The sequence below is a fragment of the Ailuropoda melanoleuca genome, chromosome 6, assembly GCF_002007445.2.
Source record: "Ailuropoda melanoleuca isolate Jingjing chromosome 6, ASM200744v2, whole genome shotgun sequence".
In the NCBI taxonomy this organism is placed as follows: Eukaryota; Metazoa; Chordata; class Mammalia; order Carnivora; family Ursidae; genus Ailuropoda; species Ailuropoda melanoleuca.
In genome coordinates, this window is record NC_048223.1 from 36,130,273 (window position 1) to 36,150,174 (window position 19,902).

General features: G+C 48.1%; 1 protein-coding gene across 5 annotated transcripts; it reads left to right on the forward strand.

The window, feature by feature from the left end:
• The first annotated feature begins 1,647 nt into the window (after nt 1-1,647).
• CX3CR1 (C-X3-C motif chemokine receptor 1) lies at nt 1,648-18,412 on the forward strand. Of its 5 annotated transcripts, XM_034662207.1 has the most exons (3): nt 1,648-1,958; nt 2,349-2,465; nt 13,842-18,412. In XM_034662207.1, the coding sequence occupies exon 3, from the start codon at nt 13,851-13,853 to the stop codon at nt 14,919-14,921; it is 1,071 nt and encodes a 356-aa protein (XP_034518098.1). In that variant the 5' UTR covers nt 1,648-1,958; nt 2,349-2,465; nt 13,842-13,850; the 3' UTR covers nt 14,922-18,412. The 5 variants fall into 5 exon arrangements, with proteins under 5 accessions (XP_034518098.1, XP_019664618.1, XP_034518099.1 ...); XM_019809059.2 differs by lacking the exon at nt 2,349-2,465 and having other exon boundaries at nt 1,648-1,945; XM_034662208.1 differs by lacking the exon at nt 2,349-2,465 and having other exon boundaries at nt 1,648-1,898.
• Nucleotides 18,413-19,902: the final 1,490 nt, after the last annotated feature.

The following is a 19,902-nucleotide window of genomic DNA, read 5'->3' on the forward strand; positions in this document are numbered from 1 at the left end:
AAATGAGTGCCTCCTCAAGGTGGCTTAGAATTCAGGCTTAAATACCAGCTTCGTAGGGAAAGGGTAGAGGTGTGTGTTCTTCTTAGGAGAGAGTAAATGATCTGTAGGAAAGATGAACAAGTCCTTAGAAGAACAGATGGGAGGTATGTTGGTTTGTGACCACGTGCATCTAGGTGTGGTGGGGACTTCTAGTTCCTTCTCTTGTGACAAATGTCAGTGCTCCCTGGTTCTTGAAACTCCCGGGGGGGAAGATCTGTGACAACCGAGCTCCTTTTGGAGGCTCTGTCTTGAGGCAGATAGGAAGAGTTCAGAGAGAGCCTCCCCTTGTATTTACTATTTCTAGAGGGCTTACGGCTGAAGATAATGGATATATACAAGTGGCATATATGATGCTGGCATACTCTGTTACCCTTCACAAGGGACAGCTCAGACAAAGGGTGAAGCGAAAGGGACTGTGAAAGTGAGGGATGCAGACCAACCCAAAGCAGCACAGCATGGGAGCACTGGGGAGGGAGGAACAGGAGTCCAGGGAGGAGAAAGTCCCCAGAGCAGGCCTTTTCCGAGGTTCACGGAGGTATGGCCCAAGTGGGAAGACTGCTGCGCTCTCCCTTCTCTCGGAGCGCACTGAGAATGCAGAGTCCCAGCTGCCTTTTCCTTGGCCCATTTTTCACGGTGGTGTTTGCAGCCTGAGGGATGAGGTAACGTCTGCCTTGGGGCCATTGAGCAGGCTTGCTCATTGCTTTCTATAAAACGTTGTGTTCCTCAAGCTCACGGTTCCTCTCTCGTCATGCAACCTCTTTCATGTGCAAGCATCCATCTGGGTCCACCATGCATGTCATCCTGGAATTTGAGAGCCCAGGGAACTGGCACAAGCATGCCACTCGCTGGGCTGCAAGTCACGGTCCTGTCTGCTGCCAGCTCCTATGGGACAGCGAAAGCCGGCTTATTAGCTTCGAGGAAGTGAAATCAAAACCAGCCCTGCCAGCCTGGTGAGGTGTGAAGGGACGAGCAGCCCACACATGCACTTGGTGTGTGTGTGTGGGGTGCTTAGAACAGGTTGGGACATCCAAAGGGGTGGGATCATGCCAAAGCCATGCTTACAAGTCTGGGACAAACTCACAGTGAGGAGAAACTCTGGAGGGTTTAGGTGGGCAGTTTGCACTTTGGAAAGAGCTCTCTGGCTGCCGGGTGGAGGAGAATAGATGACGGGGTAGACGGGAAGAGGTATGAAGGACACAGATGGGCATTGGAGGCTCTTCAGGCTCCGGCTGGAGACAAAGATGAGGAATCCGATCACAGAGGTGGTCACCGACGTGCAGTGGGCTAGGTTGTCCAGGAAGACAGGAAAGCTGATGAGGCTAACAAGGCAGTGGCTAAAGTTGCCCAGGAAGACAGTTCCGTGGGCAAGATTGTCCAGGAAGACTGCATGACCTGAAGAGAGAGAGTCTTAACAGGATCCCAGAGAGGAACACTCAGAGAAGCAGCAGGGGAGGCTCAGGCAGACAAAGGGAGGCTGAAGCAGAAGGCCCCACTGGGTGGGCCCTGGGACAGGTGGCTGTGGGATAGAGATGAGGAAGGGCAGGCATGGGGGAGGGGTGCTGCAGGCTCCTGGCAAGAGAGAAAGGAGGAAGAGAAACCTGCTGAAGACTTCCTCAAACGCCAGCAGGCCACCCAGCCTGGGACACTGCAGTCCTACCTGCAGCTCTGTCCTGGCCACCAGGACTAAGGAGGAGGCCAGGTGGGAGCACACAGGACAGCCTGCCCGTGGGAAGACGCAGCTACGAGTGCCACAGTGGTGCCGGGGCACAGGCTGAAAGATGGGCAGCGGAGGAGCCAGGAAGGCCGTGGAGGAATCCCTGACCCTTTAGTAAACATGTGCCTGGGGTGCTAGACCCGAGGTAGGACCCAGGAGCAGGAGCCATCAGAAGTCGTGTTTGCCTTGTAGGTGAGCCAGGCAGGTAAGGAAGTGGTGGGAAGGCAGTGAGGCTGTGGCGGCTGAGGTTCCAGCTGCAGAGTCAGGAGCAATCTGGCCGGGGCAGGGAGCAGGAGCACAGCCTGGAAGAGTCAGGCCCAGCTGCTCCCCATGCTGCTGGAGCATCGCGGGCTGTGGGAGGCAGCGGGGAATGAGCCTGCACCAGTTTGTGGAGGAAGCCTGTGCCTGGGAGGCAGGTACCTTAGGCTTGACCGGAGGGTATAGAGAGCTGCTAAAAGCCTTGGAGGAGGGAAGTGAGGAGTAGAAAATTCGGAAGCACCTACCAGATGCCAGGTCCTCACTAAGTGCTTTTTGTGCCAATGCATCTCAAAATCCACGCACTTAGCAATCTCTTAAGAATTTCATCAAAATGCAGAGTCTCTTTCAGTGGTGGGGCCTGAGGTGCTGCATTTCTAGTAAGCTCCCAGTGGCTGGGACTATCCTTTGAAGAGAGAAGCTGTGGTTCATTTAATCAGCATCCCAACGCAGCCTGGTGAGTGTTGTGGGCTCCCTTTTTACAGGCAGGAGAACTGAGGTTCAGTGGGCGTTAGTGGTTCCTGAGACCTGCACTGTTCCCTGCCCTCCCCCAAAAGGGGGCAAATAGCACAGCCTCCACATCCTCCCTGCCTGCAAGCCCTGGTGGGTGTGCCCCCCAGCTCTGTCTTCCAGGTTTGCGAATTCAAACCCTCCAGCCTGGAGTTTCTGTTTGCCTGGGGCAACATCTAAAGATAGTTAGTCTACCTCACAGGAAACCCACTACTATTGGCTAACTTTGCAAATAAAGATGCCCTCAGAGGGAGGGAAAGGGAAATACTCTGTGACAGAGACAGAGGCGTGGGACGGAGTGGTTGATTGTCACGTCGGGAGGTTTCCTTCCCGAGCCCGGCCCAGGTAGGAGCAGAGAACTTGCCAGCACCTCTGGGCTCGCGGGGTGGGGCACAGTGGTCAGAGGTCACAGTGGGTACAGACGCTGGTTTGCTTTCCACGCTAACAAGAGACTTTTCCCAAAGCTGTTGCAGCCTAATGTCCAAGGGGCTTGAGGGGTGGTGGGCAGTGGGTGATTAGACCATCCATGATCTGCTCGACACGGAATATGAGTAGAAGCATCGGTATGGGCACGGAGAAAAGCTCATGGGTAGTTATCTGAAAGAAGCATCATTTAAAATTGCATCTGGATGATAGTGAGGAATTAGCAACTTCTTTAAAGTGAGAAATAGCATTGAAGTTATAATTTTGTTTAAGAAGAGTTCTTATTCTTTTGGAGACTCGCACTTACCTGTTTATGGATGAAATGCTATGACACCTGGATTTATTTTGAAATAATCTAGTAGGGCACGGAGTGTGGAATAGATGAAATAGTGACCATGAGTTGCTAATTGAAGCTGTGTGGTGCGCGCCTGGGGTGCTCTCTGCTTTTATGTATGTTTGAAAATTTTATAATAAAAAATGTTTAATATAGCACTTGCATCTTACATATAAGTATAACTACACTTAATATAAATATAAAAATACGCAGAGCGATTGCGCGGGAAAAGGGAGAAAGCTAGCTGTGGTTGATTCTGGGAAGTTGGATGGTAGATCATTCGCTTCTATGTTGTTTTTCCTTTTCTTTACATGTTCTTTTTGTGCCATCTACATTTGTTATAAAGAGCACCTATTGCATTTACAATGACAACTATTTTAATGAATAAATTGCTAACACAAATTCGATGTTCGCTATTAATATATGCTGTTATAATCATTGTGAGGACATGGGCTCAGAAGGTTTGTGTTGTGGGAAAACAGTCTCAGGAATTCTGAGCAGACACATGCGTGCGTGCAAGAGAGGAAGAACTACATGGAGGTCCCAGGCAAGGATTGACCATGCCTATCATTTCTCCTTGCTTGACCGTTATCCGGCCATCTCGGCCTCCCAGATTCTGAAGCCTCTGTATGTTCTCAGCTGTGCTCAGAGAAAGGCCAGGGAGTTTTAGGATTTCCCCTCCCCCCCCAAATGTTCGTTTTCTTTTTCAAATACTTCAGATAGAAAAGTTGAACCTAAAGGAGAAAAGAAAACCAGATTGTGTGAGAAGCAGACAAGAGAGCTTCCTGGCGGGGCCCCTGGGTGGCTCAGTTGGTTGAGCCTCCGACTCTTGGTTTGGGCTCAGGTCATGATTTCAGGGTTGTGAGATCCAGCGCCCATGTCGGGCTCCATGCTCAGTGAGGTCTGCTTGTCCCTCTCCCTCCCTCTCTGTTCCAGCCCCTACTCGCTTGGTCTGTCTCTCCCCTCTCTCAAATAAATAAATAAAATCTGAAAGGAAGGAAGGAAGGAAGGAAGGAAGGAAGGAAGGAAGGAAGGAGAAAGAAAGAAAGAAAGAAAGAAAGAAAGAAAGAAAGAAAGAAGAAAGCTAGCTTCCTGGTGAAATTTCTGTGAGGCTTCCAGGGTCCGCTCAGGGGCAGGTCAGCTCATGCCCTGAGGTGCCTGGGAGCGGACTGGGCTGTGGGCCTGCATGTTTGCATGGGCTGCTGAGCCTTGGGCACCACTGCGTGTGTGTGCGCGCGTGCGTGTGTGTGTGTGTGTGTGTCCTTGTGCACGCGTGCAGGTTCAGATTTACATCCTTTGCCTGCCTCTTGCTTGGCTTCATTTTCACACAGGGATGCTGGGCAGGATGTGGCTCTTGCCCACACCCCCAGAAGGCAGCCCGGACTGTGTGTCAGCCGCATGCCGACCATACCCCAAGCCAGCCTCCACAACTGTCACTCTCTCTGCTTCACAGAGGGTGGGAAAGGCAGCTTGGCTTTGGAATGAAGGCCTGGCTCTGCACTTGACCTTGCTAAGGCTCAGGTCCTGCTATAGCCATGAGCTGATAATCGCTGAAGCCGAGTGACAAGTGTAGGTTGAATATCTGTGAGTATTAAGGGCAAGGTGTATGAAGTTCTGACCATACTCTCTGGCTATATTTGGTGCTCAATAAATAATATGTGTTGTCATTGTGGGAAGCTGAAGATGAGAAGCTTTGTGCCCCTTGAGACCACTAACCATGTTCAAATGAGGTTGTGAGGGGCAGAGAGAAGGAGCATGCAAGGTCAGAATCAGCTTCCATTCCCCACCCCCACCCCCTTCCAGGAGATAACCTCATCCGCGCCCTGGCCGGGCTGTGGAAGGGCAACAATATCAGGTATGATCCCACTCCAGAGACCCTGGCCTCAAAGACCTTCCTTCTCAGGGTCTGGGACATTCAGCTACCCCCTTCCTGGGCCAACCTCTGACCTGGAACAGAGTCCTTGGCTACCCCTGTTTTACTCAGGCATCAAGACTTCCCCCTTGAAGATGGCCAGAGTCAGCACCCACAGCAGCTGAGCTGGATAGGGAAGGGATCTCCAGCTGTCCCACAGCGGGTCGCAGTTAAGAGAAGGTGGAGCCGCGGTGGCACTGGCCAGGTGTCCACTGGCTTTTCCGGGAACTTGCTCTGATTTCCAGCAGCACAGTCCGGGGATTCCAAGGGCTTGCCTCACTGACTCTGCCCAGGATCACCAGTGGTGGGGCTTCCTGCTGAGTCCTGAGCTGGCTGCCCCAGGGGCTGGAATCCTCGTGGCTCTGCACCCCCAGTCAGGCTTCAACTACCTCCTCTTCTGATCTGGCCAAAGAGCAGCTCTTTGGGGTTATGCATCTTTATAGGGAAAAAAACCTATATCACATCTCTATAAATATATAAAGATTTTATTTATTTATTTATTTGAGAGAGAGAGAGAGAGAGAATCTCAAGCAGACGCCGCACTGAGTGCAGTCTGATATGGGGCTTGATCTCATGACCCCGAGATCATGACCTGAGCCAAAATCAAATGACTGAACCACCCAGGCACCCCTCTTTAAATATTAAAAAAAAATATTTTGCAGGCCCTCTTGGTCCTTTATCTTAAACCTATGTTCATTGTGAAATACAGCACACTCAAAGAACAGTGTGCAGGTTAACAATTTATAAATCAACCCCCCACCCAACCACCAGCCAGGCAGCCAGAGACACCCAGGCCAGCTCCCAGCAGCCTCCCTTACGTCCCTTCCTGACTGACACCCTGCCCTCCCAGAAGTCACTGCTTCCTTGCTCATCTCTAGAGTTCTACCACCTACATATGCATCCCTAACCAATATGCATTATCGTTGCCTGTTTTTGACTTTCATATGCATGGATTCACACAATAGGTCCACTTTTGGGTCTGCATTTTTAAAATGCATCCATGCTGTGCATACACACCAATGTTCGTGACAGAGTTGTCCACGGCGGCCCCGCGCCAAAAGCCACCCAGGTGTGCATCAACAGTGGAAGAGATTGCTGTGGAATGCTCACATGGTGCCTGCCTATTCATCAATGGCAATGAGCAGCACAGCAGTAGTGTGGATGAGATACTTCTAGAAACGCTGGGAGGAATGTACAGATACATGCAGAGCTGGTCCCTAACCACAGGGCGGTTATTGAGCACGTCTCCACCAGACACAGTTTCTTTTTCTGCAAACAAGATTATTGCATTGCTATCAGTCTCCCAAACTTACACAGCTGTATATCGGCCAGACAATGAATGGGGGAGGTAGCCCTGAAGGGTGTGCTAGCCAGGGCACCCAGTAATATCCCCCCTCTTTCAAAGTCTTATAGTTCTCCTGCAGTTCCTTAGCGTGGAATTTGAGGACCTTCTGTTCACCCCTCTTCTGCCTTCTTGGCCCTTGCTCTCTCTGCATCTTCTCCTGAACCCTCCACACAGACTAAACTCGACTTCCATGAAAACTCCAGGAGCATGCTGGCCCCTTCTAACCCCACCATCCTCACTCCTTTCTGTTTCTAGTATATTCCCTCACACCCCCTCTACGGAGCCTTGAGCCCGGGAAACATCTCTGTGCTCAGACCCTCAGGGCCTTTGGCTTCAACACCCCCATCCCCGCTTCCCACCTCCACCTTTGTCTACCTGGAAGATCCCCTCCAGCTTTAAGATTCAGCTTAAATGATCCAATCCCTGGGTTTCCCCAAACTTTTCTTACATTCTGTTACTAACCATTAACAGCAACTTAGAGACCGTATCTTAGACATTTTTACCACCACCTAATGGAGCACAGTGCCTAGTGTTGGGGAAATAAAATTAAAAATAAGATCTCCAACCCAGAAAAACCTCTCACAGAGATAATAGAGAAAGAAAACACTTTTATTATTAATGAGGCGTGAAACCAGAATGTGATACGCATCTCAGGCAATCCACTAAGAGACTGCAGAGATGGGGAAAAACAACTCACCCTTCTACACAGCCAAGCAGATACAATCCCTAATGTGAGAGATACACACCTAGTCCTCAAGCGAGAGAACTCGACAGTCACACACAGTCATGCTAACTTCACCATGGTAACTGGGATGACCATCTGTGTTAGCTGATGGGCTTTATCCAGTGAAGAAATAGACTCACATCTTTATGACGGGAGGTATTTTTGTAACTTGGAACAAGGCACCCACCCAAGTTAGGCTCCCACCCTTTCACGGAAACTGGGTGACAGGGGCGCTAATTCTTTTTGTTTGTTTGTTTGTTTAAGATTTTATTTATTTGAGAGAGCGTGCAAGCAGCGGGAGGGGAGAGGGAGAAGCAGATTCCCTGCTGAGCAGGGAGCCTGATGCAGGGCTTGACCGGAGCTAAAGGCAGACGCTTAACTGACTGAGCCACCCAGGTGCCCCAGCATTGCTAATTCTTAATGTTTGCTTTTCAAAGAGAGGGCCCCCAGGTTCTTGAGAAAGATTCCTGGGTCATAAAGCTGACAAAAGAGGTGATCACATTTTCAGAAGAACACATAACCACACTTCAGAGAGAGGAGAAAGTACCTTCAGCGACAAGTTTTCTAAAGCTAGCATCCTAGGAAGGAGGAGGAAAAGGAGAATCTCTTCCCTTACTTTCAAGGGGGAGAAGAAAACCTCTTAGGCATTATTTTTATTTGTCCTTACACAAACATATGGTTAAAAAACATAACAGATATTGGCTTAGTTAATAATTTAATTTAAAATCCATCTCTTCCTCAATTACTAGACAAAAGTCCTAAAGCACTTCCTTTCAGAACTTCACAGTTTGGTAGAGATAAGTAAATAGCATAGCGTACTTGGAAGAGGAAACGAGAGGGAGGCGTGTCAAACCCAGAGCCCTGGCTTCTGTGAAGGGGTGGCTCACCGAGCGGCCGCAGGGCTTGGGGCGTGAGTTTGGCTGGTCCAAACGCTGGTTGGGGGGGAGGCTGTGTTGTTTCAGGTGGTCTGCCTGCTGACATAGAGAGAGCTGCTGGGGTCACTTGCACAGGGGAGGGGCTGCAAGATGTAAACGGTGCCCTTAGAGCTCCTCTGCATACAAGTCGGGGTCCCTCCACCCGCCCTTCTTTTGCCTGTCTGTGTCCAGACAGAACCCCATCTGGATGCTGACAGCCTGTGAGTCCAGAAGAGTCATGTCCGTGAGCAGCCACTTCTCTTGACACTAGGCCATGCTCTTACTGACCCAGGACTCCTGTTGTGCTCAACGACTATTTCCTTCTGTTTGGTTCTTGTTGAAAACTTAAGCATACCAGAGCTGGGCCCTTAGGGACGATCTGGTCTGATGCTTTCATCTCACATATGAGGAAACTGAGGCAGAGCCAGAGTGAGCTGCCCAGGGTCTCTCAGCCGTCTGTAAGATGTGCGGGCCTCTGTGAAGCACACAGCTCAGAAAAGCATCAGCCTGTTTTTTGTTAACTTTTCATTTTAATTCCAGTATGGCTACCATAGCGTGTTATACAAGTTTCAGGTGTACCCTATGGTGATTCCACAATTTCGTACATTACTCAGTGCTCATCCTGAGAAGGGTACTGTGTCACCATGTATTTGAAGCCAGGAAATAAGCTTACCCTATAGCCTTCAGCCTCTTCTTCAGAGAAAAGGATTCCAAATTTCTTCACCAGCAATGATGAGAGCTAGATCCTGGGGGTCTGGCAGTGAGGACCCCTGAGTCGTGGCTGGAGAGGTGAATATCCCCACCCTCTTCATCTCCCGACTGTCTAACATTCCCCTCAGAGTCAGCCTGATGGGTTCTGATTCCAGAGGGGAGAAAGCCAGGGCAAGTGTTCAGGCTGCCATCATGAGTCATCTTCTTTCCAGGGGGGGCTGAATCCACTCTTTCTCAGTCCTAGATTTAGACAAGTGGTCTGTGATAAGCTGCAGACTTCCTCTCCAAGAGGGAGAGCCTGGTGCCGTGCAGGAGCATGGCTCTGTGGAAAAGCACATGTGGGCTGAAATCCTGGCTCTGTTGCTCCTTGGATGAGCTTCCTGGATCTCTCAGGGCTGCTGTTGGGTCACTCGTACAGGAAGGGCCACCATCCTCATGAGGGGTTGTTGAGAGAGTGAAACAGGGTCTTATGTATGCAGCGGGACATAAAGGGGCGGGCATCCGAGAATGGCAGCCTCTTCTCCTTCCACACTGGGCTTTCCAAGGACAGCTTCAGGCTCTGGAACATTCTCAGCACAGTGGAATCCCCACAGTCAGGGCTCAAGCAATCTTTACTATCTTCTCATTTCCTTTGGTTCAAAGGAAAAACATTCAACCATACTTTTCCTGGCATTAGAAACCAACTGAACCTCAAACCTGGTTTTCACTTGGGGATCTAAAAAGCCATAAGCAGAAAGCAAAGAGGGAAAAACAAACCAACACAAAACAAAAAAGGTCGCACTTGGTCTAGCAGACTGTAAGCAGGATGTGAAGCCAAAAGATGGGGGAAGCAGCCCGAAAAGGATGTGGGACAGAAGAGGAAAGTGGACTCAGGCCACTTAAATGAAAAAGGAAGTAGAGAACAGGGAAGCTGACTGGAAACAATGGGTAAATGACGACCCAAAAAAGTTGAAAAATAAATGAGCAGACCAGAGAAAAGGAACTGTGCTGGAGGAAGCCGAGCGGGATCGGGGATGGAGGCAAGCGAGTGAGTTGATAAAGCAGGTTCATTTCCACTGGAGTACGAAACACATGTGCACTCAAAGCTCAGTGTCTGGGCTCAGCTCAAACTCTCACCGTTCAACGCCATTTAGTAAACCTTGACTTATGGGGAGAGAGACTAAGGAGACCTGAGAACAGCCTGGAGTGGTTTGTGTGCTTGCTGGCCACAGCCCTCAGCTTGTCCAGCATGCATCTCTCCTCTTGCACCCCCATCTGTATGAGACCCGGCTGAGGAGGCCCTGCCAAGAAGGCTTATCTCCTTGGATTCCTGCGCTTGGTTCCTGCTGTCCTCAGGGGCCAGAAAAAGCCAGTGTCCAGCCAATCAGATCCCTGGTGGCCCTTCAGCCTGCCCGGAAGGCCACCCTCGAGGACTGGCCCTGCTCCCGTCTGCTGCCAGGAGGCCCCATCGTTAGGCTTATCTCCCAATTGTGGGGCATCTCAGAGGATCCAGAAATAATAAAAGAACCACTGAGCTCAGGCCCACTGTTCCTAAAAAGGTCCCTCCCTTGATCAGGCTGTCACGTTCAGCAGAATAATTCAGTGACATCCTTCCTGGCTGTCGGGTTTCTGATTAAATGGTGCCCTTACATGGTCTGGGCTTCTCAACCAGCAAAGCTGGGTTCAAACTGGCCCGAGGGCTCAGACTGCAGAGAAGCCTGGGCCACCCCTGAGTCACGCAGTGAGGCGGGGCTGGGCCCTGACACCAGCATGAAAGAGCGTGCTGCCATGGGCAGCTGTGATTTCTGACCCTGGAGAGCTGGTGGGTCTCGGCTTGTCCCCAAGGGCTCTTTCGTGTGGCCAAAGCAGCACTTCTCCTGCTTCTCTACGCCTTGCATTTATTCATTCACTCACTCATTCTCTCATTCAACACACTAGGCATCCACTAAGCACCTGGAGTTCAAGCCAGGGCCCCTGGCCCGGGATCAGAAAGGACACTCTGGTGCCCTGGGCGCATGTCTAGGAACTGGACAATGGAAAGGCCACTGTCACTACTCCTCCCCTAGAGCAATTTGGAATGAAAGTCTAGCAGACAATATTTGTCCTCCTGCAAATATTCCTGTGGCATTTGCTTGGTGCCAGGCCTCTCCCTCTGTTTAACACTGGTCTGCAGAGCTGAAGAAGACCCTGTTCCTCTCTCAGGAACTCCCTGGCTCAGGCAGGGCAGACAGCCTGGCCACACGTGGGCCCAAACGGCAGCCCTGCCACACGCCAGCTGTGTGGCCTTGGGCAAGTTACTCACCCTTTCTGAGTGCATCTTCTTGCCCATAAAGTAGAGATAAGTACCCTGTTATGTGTTGGCTACCATTTATTGACCATGTACTATGTATTGGTTATCATATTAGACTATTTGCTTACTTATTTAATTTTTCATATAACTCATTATATTTTTGTTTATTTTTATTTTTAAAATTTCAAGTCAATTAATGATTTTTTCCCAAAATAGGCAATATGTGTTTAGCAATGAGCCTGACAGCTGAATAAAAACTCAATAAAAGTGTGCTTTACTCCCTACTTCTCCCCTCCCCCCAAAAAAAAATCTGAAAAGAAAATATTTTTTATTTCAGGGAAAAAAATAAAACCAACTGCCCAGACCAATGTCTAGGGTGGGAATGAACAACACATCCAGGCAACCTGGGTGATTGCAAAGGTCCAAAGTGCTTCTGCTTCCTCGCCAAATGCATTTATTAAGTGCCTGCTGTAGGCAACACACCATGCCAGGGGCTCTCCTCAGAACAGCACTGTGGGCACACATGAGAATGCGTCATAATCTTACAGATGAGGAATGTCAGATTCAGAGGTTCCAAGTTCACCCAAGGTCACTTGGCCAGAGAAATAGGCATGAGATTCAGCCACAAGAGAGCCCGAGTCTGCCCACCTCCCTGATCTCCCTCCTCAGTGACCCAGGAACACCTGCTGGAAGATTTAGAGGAGGTCCCTGTGTATAAGGCATGGTGCCAGGAGTGGAAATTAAATCTACATCATGCAGATTTGGCAAAGTCAAGCCAATGCACCAGCACAAAGCCCCTGGGCCACAAGACATGAAGAGATACCACACAATCTTCCTTATCCTTGGCCTCGTCTCAAGGCCAACTGTGCCAGCTCCTTTCACTGGGGGAAAATGGAGAAAGAAGAGGGTGGTAGCCCCAGGTTCTCTAACTTATGATCACCAAGGGCTTGACTATTTCCATTTTTACACAGCTGCCCGTCTGGGAAGATGTGCCACTACCATAAGCCACCTGCAAGGAGTAGGAATTTCCCATCTCCTCATATGTCAGCTTGAACCATTTGAAACTGACATTTATGCAGCTCAAAAAGGGGTAGCACATTGGCCATTTTATGTGGTTAAACTAAATTTTATTGATTAAAGTCACAGCCAGAGGTTCATCTCTGAGAAAAGGCATTGTGGCTTAAAGCAAAGAAAGCATACACTCTCCCTGGGGGGTTGAGAATTCCATCCTAGCCTGAGACGCCAAGGTCAGAAAGGCTTAACCCACTTCTTCCTGGAAGAATCTGAAGATGCAGAGATGGGCCAGAACACAAAGTAGAGGCTAGGAAGGGAGAAGCAAAGCCCTGGCCGGGAGGGTGGGCCCTCACCTTGGCAGAGACACAGTCTTGGTAAAACCAGTATGAAAAGGATGCAGTAGGGTGTGGAAACTCCCTTGGTTAAAGAGGTGTGAACTTTGTTTTTAGTTGTGGTGGGGAGGGAGGCAGTGACAACTAGGATGTGTGCTCTGAACATACTTGGGGGTTCTCAGGGGCCTGTCTGTGGCATCACAAGAAAGAGGAGGAGGCCCCAGAGGGACAGAGCGAAAGGGTTGCCCTTGTAGCCTCTGGAGTGAATAACAAGTGAGTCCTGGCTGGGGAGGTGAAGGGAGAAGGGGATAAATGTTACTTCTCAACCTGTGCAGAAATGTCTTGTCTTTCAATTTTTGTTCTGAAGGAACAAAATTCTTATGAATCACCAGGCCACAGTGAGTGCAGGGCTGGTAATTATAGGGTGTATTAGCCACCTGGACCCAGTGCAGAAGGCTAACTGAGCATGACCCCCCATTCAGGATCAATCAGTCCTTTCATAGGGCAGAGGCCCTATGATGGCAATGGACACACCTCTTCACTAGGATTTGTGGGATGGCTGTCCATGGCTGTCTCCTTAGAACTGAGGGGTTTCCAACTTTTGGTGCTAAAACCAGAAAAGTCCTGGGCAAACCGAGACAAGGTGGTCCCTCTTGGGTGTATGACTGTGTCTTATCCCTTAAGGGGGAGAAGGACCTGTTGGTTCCAAGAGGAAGAGAAAGAGAAAGAGAGAGGGCTCTGAAAAACAAAGACGAGGGGCTTCTGGGTACAGGTCTGCTCAGGGCTCTGTGTCTGAAGAGTGTCTGAGACCTCTTTCTTCAATCTCAGCTTCCTGCAGGAGAAATTAGGATCCAGAGGGTAGGGGAGGTGGGAATAAGGAAGGCGGTGGAGAATTGCTTCCGGGAAGTTTGAACAAAATATGTGGATTATGGCTGCACCCCCTACCATTCCACCCCCTCTTCTCCACAGTCCTCTCTCCCACTACCCACACACTGGTCAACCTTTTGGACAGATGTTTGAAAACAAAAGAAGAAAAGATCTGTCTCAAGCTTCAAAAGGTCTAAATTAGAATGCTAGCTGAGCCATTCACTGTGTAGCTCTGAGCATGTCCCTGAACCTCTCAGAGACCTGATTTCCTCTTCTGTCAGAGGAATCTCTTACAGCCTCCATCAAGAGTCTGTTGTGGAGATTAAACAAGATGACGCACATGACACTGGGAAGTGTATTGGTTAGACACACAACCAATATTTGTTTCTTCCAGCCTGCTTATATGTGGGGTCAGATAGATTCCCAACTTTGGTTCTCTGAGAACTAATGCTGTTATTTGTTTTCCTTTCTGATTCAGGCCTTCACCATGCCCATCCACTCCCCTGAATCAATTTTAGAATACTTTGAGTACGACGAGTCTGCTGAAGCCTGTGATATGGGGGACATCGTGGCCTTTGGGACCGTCTTCCTGTCCATACTCTACTCCCTTGTCTTTGCCTTTGGCCTGCTGGGAAACTTGCTGGTGGTGTTCGCCCTCACCAACAGCCGGAAGCCCAAGAGTATCACCGACATTTACCTCCTGAACCTGGCCTTGTCTGATCTGCTCTTTGTAGCCACCTTACCCTTCTGGACTCACTACCTGATAAGTGAACAAGGCCTTCACAATGCTGTGTGTAAACTCACCACGGCCTTCTTCTTCATCGGCTTTTTTGGCGGCATTTTCTTCATCACTGTCATCAGCATCGATAGGTACCTGGCCATTGTCCTGGCAGCCAACTCCATGAACAACCGGACTGTGCAGCATGGCGTCACCATCAGCCTAGGTGTCTGGGCGGCAGCCATCTTGGTGGCAGCACCTCAGTTCATGTTCACAAAACAAAAAGAAAACGAATGCCTTGGTGACTACCCTGAGGTCCTGCAGGATCTCTGGCCTGTGCTCCGCAACGTGGAAGCAAATTTGCTTGGCTTCCTGCTCCCCATGCTCATTATGAGTTACTGTTACTTCAGAATCATGCGGACACTGTTTTCCTGTAAGAACCACAAGAAAGCCAAAGCCATCAAACTGGTCTTTCTGGTGGTCATCATGTTTTTCCTCTTCTGGACACCCTACAACGTCATGATTTTCTTAGAGACACTTAATCTCTATGACTTCTTTCCCAGTTGTGACATGAAGAGGGATCTGAGGTTGGCCCTCAGTGTGACTGAGACAATCGCGTTCATCCACTGTTGCCTCAATCCCTTTATCTACGCATTTGCTGGAGAGAAGTTCAGAAGATACATTTACCACTTGTATAGGAAATGCCTGGCCGTCCTGTGTGGTCGTCCTGTCCATGTCAGTTTCTCCCCGACTGAATCACAAACGAGCAGGCGGGAGAGCATGCTGAGCAGCAATTTTACTCACCACACCAGTGATGGAGATGGGTCCATCCTTCTCTGAAGGGATACCCAAAGCCTTGTCCCCACAGAGAGCCTCCAGTTCCTGAGCCTGACACTGAATAATGAAGACAGACTTTTTTGTTTCTTACATGCAAGAAATGATGAACTGAATGCCCCAAAACAACCCTAAAACATTTTTGAGAATTCTGCCCAAAATTTGAATGATAAAGGGTAGGCATGTCTCTAACTGCAAATGTCAGGACGTTTTGTTTACAAATGATAAAAATTCAACTCAGACTAGCTTAGCTAAAGAGGAGGTAGAGAGTATTATTCACATGGTGGCATGAACAAGAGGGTGGCTGAGCCCTCAAAGTAGAAACTAGAGCTTGAGTCCAGCTAGAATTTTCTCTCTCTGGCTCTCAAATCTCTGAGTGGTGACAGAGCTCCCAGACACAGCTTAGCCAATAGTGAGGGACTGAGACCCATCCCTCTCTGGTCCCGAGGTTAAAATTCCCAGAGAAGGGCTCTCATTGGCCAAGTTTGAATCAGATGTCCATCCCTGGACCAGGTTATATCCATGGGGCGAGAATAGATAAGATGGCAGCTTCCACTCCAGTCTCATGGTTACAGGTGCAGGAAGACATATTTCCAAGAAGCTGGAGGGGCGGGTGCTATTTTGATCTGACAGAACAAGAGCTGCCCACTAACCTTACTATGTGTCTGGGCCAGCCTCCTCACTGATTACACCAGCCAGCACACACTGCCAACCTCCTCTCCCTGAAACCCCAAAGTTACAATGATTGCCCAGTTTCTACTACATCAAATTTAAGACCGTCCATCATGCAGTCCTACCAACAGATTCCCCATTTCTTCCCCTTCCCAAAAGAATCCAGCCTCTCAGCCAGCCAGGTCTCTTCCATCCAGCCTTATGCATCATCACCTGCTTCTAGGACCGGGGACATAAATAGAAAGAACCCTGGCCCAAACTAGGAAGGGATGGTTTCCAATCCCAGCTCATCACTTGGCCTGCTGGGTAGCTTGGAGCCAGCCTCGCTTCAGCTTCCTCATCTGTAGAACGGAAATAATGGTACTTTTTACATAAGGAGCGTCCTTTCCAGCACAAGGAGCCAGCCACCAATTCTTGCAGGTCCCATCCCTCTTATCTGGTTCGCAGACTTCAGCTTCCCCCACCTGGCGCAGAGCTCAGGGGACAGTGTTGGCAGAGCCTTGGCTCTGCTGTTTGATGCAGCTCAGATACAGAGGAGGCTGGTTCCTACAGTGGCACTCAATGGACACTCCTAGAATTCAGACTGATGATCTTCCCTGACCCCGCCCTCCAGACTGCCTGAATGTGCCTTTCCAATTGCCTTGTGACAAACCCCTTGCCCATCTAGAGAGAACCCTCTCATTCATGCCACTGCCAACCTGGAGAGCCAGGGTCCCAGAAGCAGTATTTTCCCGCCTTTTCAGTAGACTTCTGGGTTGGTCAAATACTTTAGAGCTTAAAAAAATGAACTGTAATAATGCCAAAGAGAATGTCACCTATAACCTAACCATGCAATACCTTCATTTGCCCACCCAGAACTTGTTCACACTTTCACATGTCTAGAGTTGAAAGCATCATGTACAGACTATTTTGTAATTTGCTATTTTTCTCTCTAACATTAGGCCACAAATAGTTCTCTGTTTCTGTATAGTTTTGTAATGATGGCTCTAGAAGTCTCTGCCAGCTTGTGTACTCGAAGGCTTTTGACTCATTGCCGTATTTCTGACACATCCTTGGCACTCTGTATGTTGGTTTAATCAATGAGAGAATGAATCATGTTCCATCAAGATCGTGTACCGTAATTTACTCACCATTATCCTGTTGATAAACTTGTTTCCAATATTTAGCAGAGGTATAGTTACAGTGCTTCTGTCTGTGTAATTCCCTTTCTCCTCTTCAATGATTTCCTTTGGATAAATTCCTCATCACAGGGGTAACTGGGAAAAGGGCACAGGAAATTATTGGCTTTGGACACATACAGACAAAATTATTATGAAATCGTTATTGGGCATATATTACATGCATTATGTGGGCTCAGATCCAGAGTGGTTCCAAAGATGAGTGAGGCCATACCTCTGCCCTCATTGATCTAACATTCAAGTACAGAACAGAGAAGTAAACAAATAAACATACTTTGCACTAATTGGTCACACAAGAGCAGTTGGACTTGAGTCTTTAAGGGTAAGGAGCTCTCCAGGCAAAGGCAAAGGAGGGGATGGCATGCTAGGCTCAGTGAATGTCATACGTAAAGGTGTGTAAGGGCATGGGGATCTTAAGACGTGGGAAAAGTGTGTGAATATTGAAAGGCATTAGGAGCAGAGCGGGTGGGGAGACCCTTCTGGAACATTGGCTCAAACAACTAACAGAGGAGCACATTCTCCTCAGGTTATCCACAAGTTTGTTTGATTATCACTTGAACCTCTTTGCAACTATTGAATCATAAAACTTTTAATTAAATTTTAACTTATTTCTGGACTCCCAAGAAAAAAGGGAAAAACTATTCTGGCTTGAGAAATAAAAGTAGAGAGACAAGCACTTTCACTTCTAAATGGAAATTAAATTTGTATCATAAGAACCATTCACTCATTCATTTTGCTGAATAAGACAGAATAGGGAGGAAATAGGGAAGTTTGCTGAAAAACTCTAAATAGCAACGATGTTGGTGGCTACGTAAAGGAAGGCACATTTGAAAAAGACGGTTGGCCCCAAGAGCACAGTGGGATCTGACCCACCACTGCTTCTGGGTTCTGGGCTTCCCAAAAGAAGACGGAAATGGTGGACTGCAAAGGCAGAGGGAGATCTGTGATTGAGTCCCAACATATTAACTCTGTGACCTTGGGCAAGTTACTCAACCCTAACCCTAACCCTAACTCTGAGGCTGTTTCTCATTTGAAAAATAAGAACAAAAGTAGTGCCCAGCTCCTAGGATTATTGTGAGGATTTAGTAAAATTGCCTTCACAAGGCTCACAGGGCAAGCCTGGAAAAGCAAGGTCAAATAAATGGTCATGACTATTTTTGGTTTTTCCTCCTTCTTCTTTCTGTTCTTCGATTGAACCCTTCCCAATGAAGAAACTTGTCTCCCTTGTCCTTGCCTTCTCACTCTTCTTAGTCCCAGAATCACAGACTTGTCCGTGCCAATGAGGGACAGGAGACCCAGAGGGGGCCAGAGGCTTGTCCAAGATCATGCAGGGAATTAATGAAAGGGGTAGATCCCTTGACTCTCAGTCTGCTGATTTTTTTCTCATCTTGATAAAAATAGACACCAATCCTATGATAACTGTAGTTAACAATGCTGTATTGTATATTTAAAAGTTGCTAAGAGAGTAGATTTTTAAAATTCTGATCACACACACAAAATTCTAACTGTGAGGTGATAAATGTCTAAACTAACCTTATTGTGGTAATCGTTTTGTAACATGCATGTACAAAATCACTACCTTGTGCGCCTTAAACTTACACAATGTCATATATCAATTATATCTCAATAAAGCTGGAAAAAAATACAGACCAACCCTGCCTCTAAGAGCAGAGAACACAGGTGAGCATGGAAAAAAAATCCAGAAGGAAGGTCTGCAAGTGGATGACAGGCAGGGAGGGGAGGTCTGCCCTCCAGAATGCCGAGTTTAACAGAATCAATCCACTCACGATGACAGATGCAGCCTGGGTGGCGCAGCTTTTGGTGACCGCTGTTCTGTGACATCAGTATTTCTAATGAAGATGGTAAATAGATGCTTATCAGCAAAGGATACCGGGATTCCCAGAGGCAAATCTATCAACAGGATCTGGGTTGGTAGGCAGGGCCTTAGTCGAGAAGGGCCACTGTCCAGGGATGGCCACACCCTGGGGGAAAATGCCCAGCCCCTTCCAAATAATCCTACCACTTTAGGCTTATTCTTTTCATCAAATGACCATCTGAGGGAGAAGTTGGCTTCGAAAAGGATGTTGCCACCAAGAAAGCTGGAGAATACATTCTTCGGATTGGTGGGAAGAACTACTACCCTTATAATCCACAGGATCTGGAGTGTATATAAGGTCTAGTGGGCTTTCCATTTTCTCTTTCTGCGAGTCTGTCCCTGAGCACCCAAGGAAAGAATTGACCTCTGGCCCCACAAGTCTGGCAGCTACATGTGGGAACATGGCAACTTGACTAAGAGGTCCACCTTGGGTACCACCTGGCCCTGAATTGATGTCTCATTAGTGCCCTCAAAATTAGGATAGTTTGTCCCAACTCAGAAGTTAATTTTCTTCTCCATCCATACCCACTCCCCTGGCCCACGGGGACCACTTCAGTTTCAGTATGACTTGTAGTATTGTTTGCTTAACTAGCTAAGTTGTCAACCCCATGTGGGCTACCCCAAAGTGGTATTATCTGAGAGTGACAAATGTAGTTCTTAGCAAATTTTAAAATATCCGGTTTCTTTTCATGACATGCTCCATCCATAGGAGGGCCAACTCGTTTTCTCAAGGATGTAGGCGCCGTGTTTCCGTTTCTGTTGAATAAGAGACATCATTAGGCAACAGCCACAGTTCCTCCACTCTAGAAACCACAAAACATGCTCAGCAGGAAAATTACTCTTTTACTCCATATTTCCTCATTTATTTAGGTAGAAACAAAAATAAATTTTAATTTGTTCCTCTTTGAGTACTAGGTAAGATTGTTCCGTTTTCAGTGTGTTTGTTTTATATTCTTTATGTCTTTTTCTGAATATAAAAGAGGTGTACAGTCAATGAAAATACAAAAAATAAATAAATGTATAAAAAGTTAAAATTACACAATATTCCATCTCCCTGAGAATTGTTTAACACTGAGGTGGTTCTCTACCATGCTATTCTCTGCAGATACAAACTTAAGAAACGATTTGAGATCATAACATATATATATAGTTTCTCTCGTATTTTTCATTTAACATTATAGCATGAACATCTCCCCATGTATCAAACTCAAACATGGTTTTTAATGATTGCGTATAGACTTTACTTAGCCCCTACCAATGG

Coding starts and splice junctions, on each gene's coding strand:
- CX3CR1 (XM_034662207.1), top strand. CDS start 13,851: ATGCCCATCCACTCCCCTGAATCAATTTTAGAATACTTTGAGTACGAC.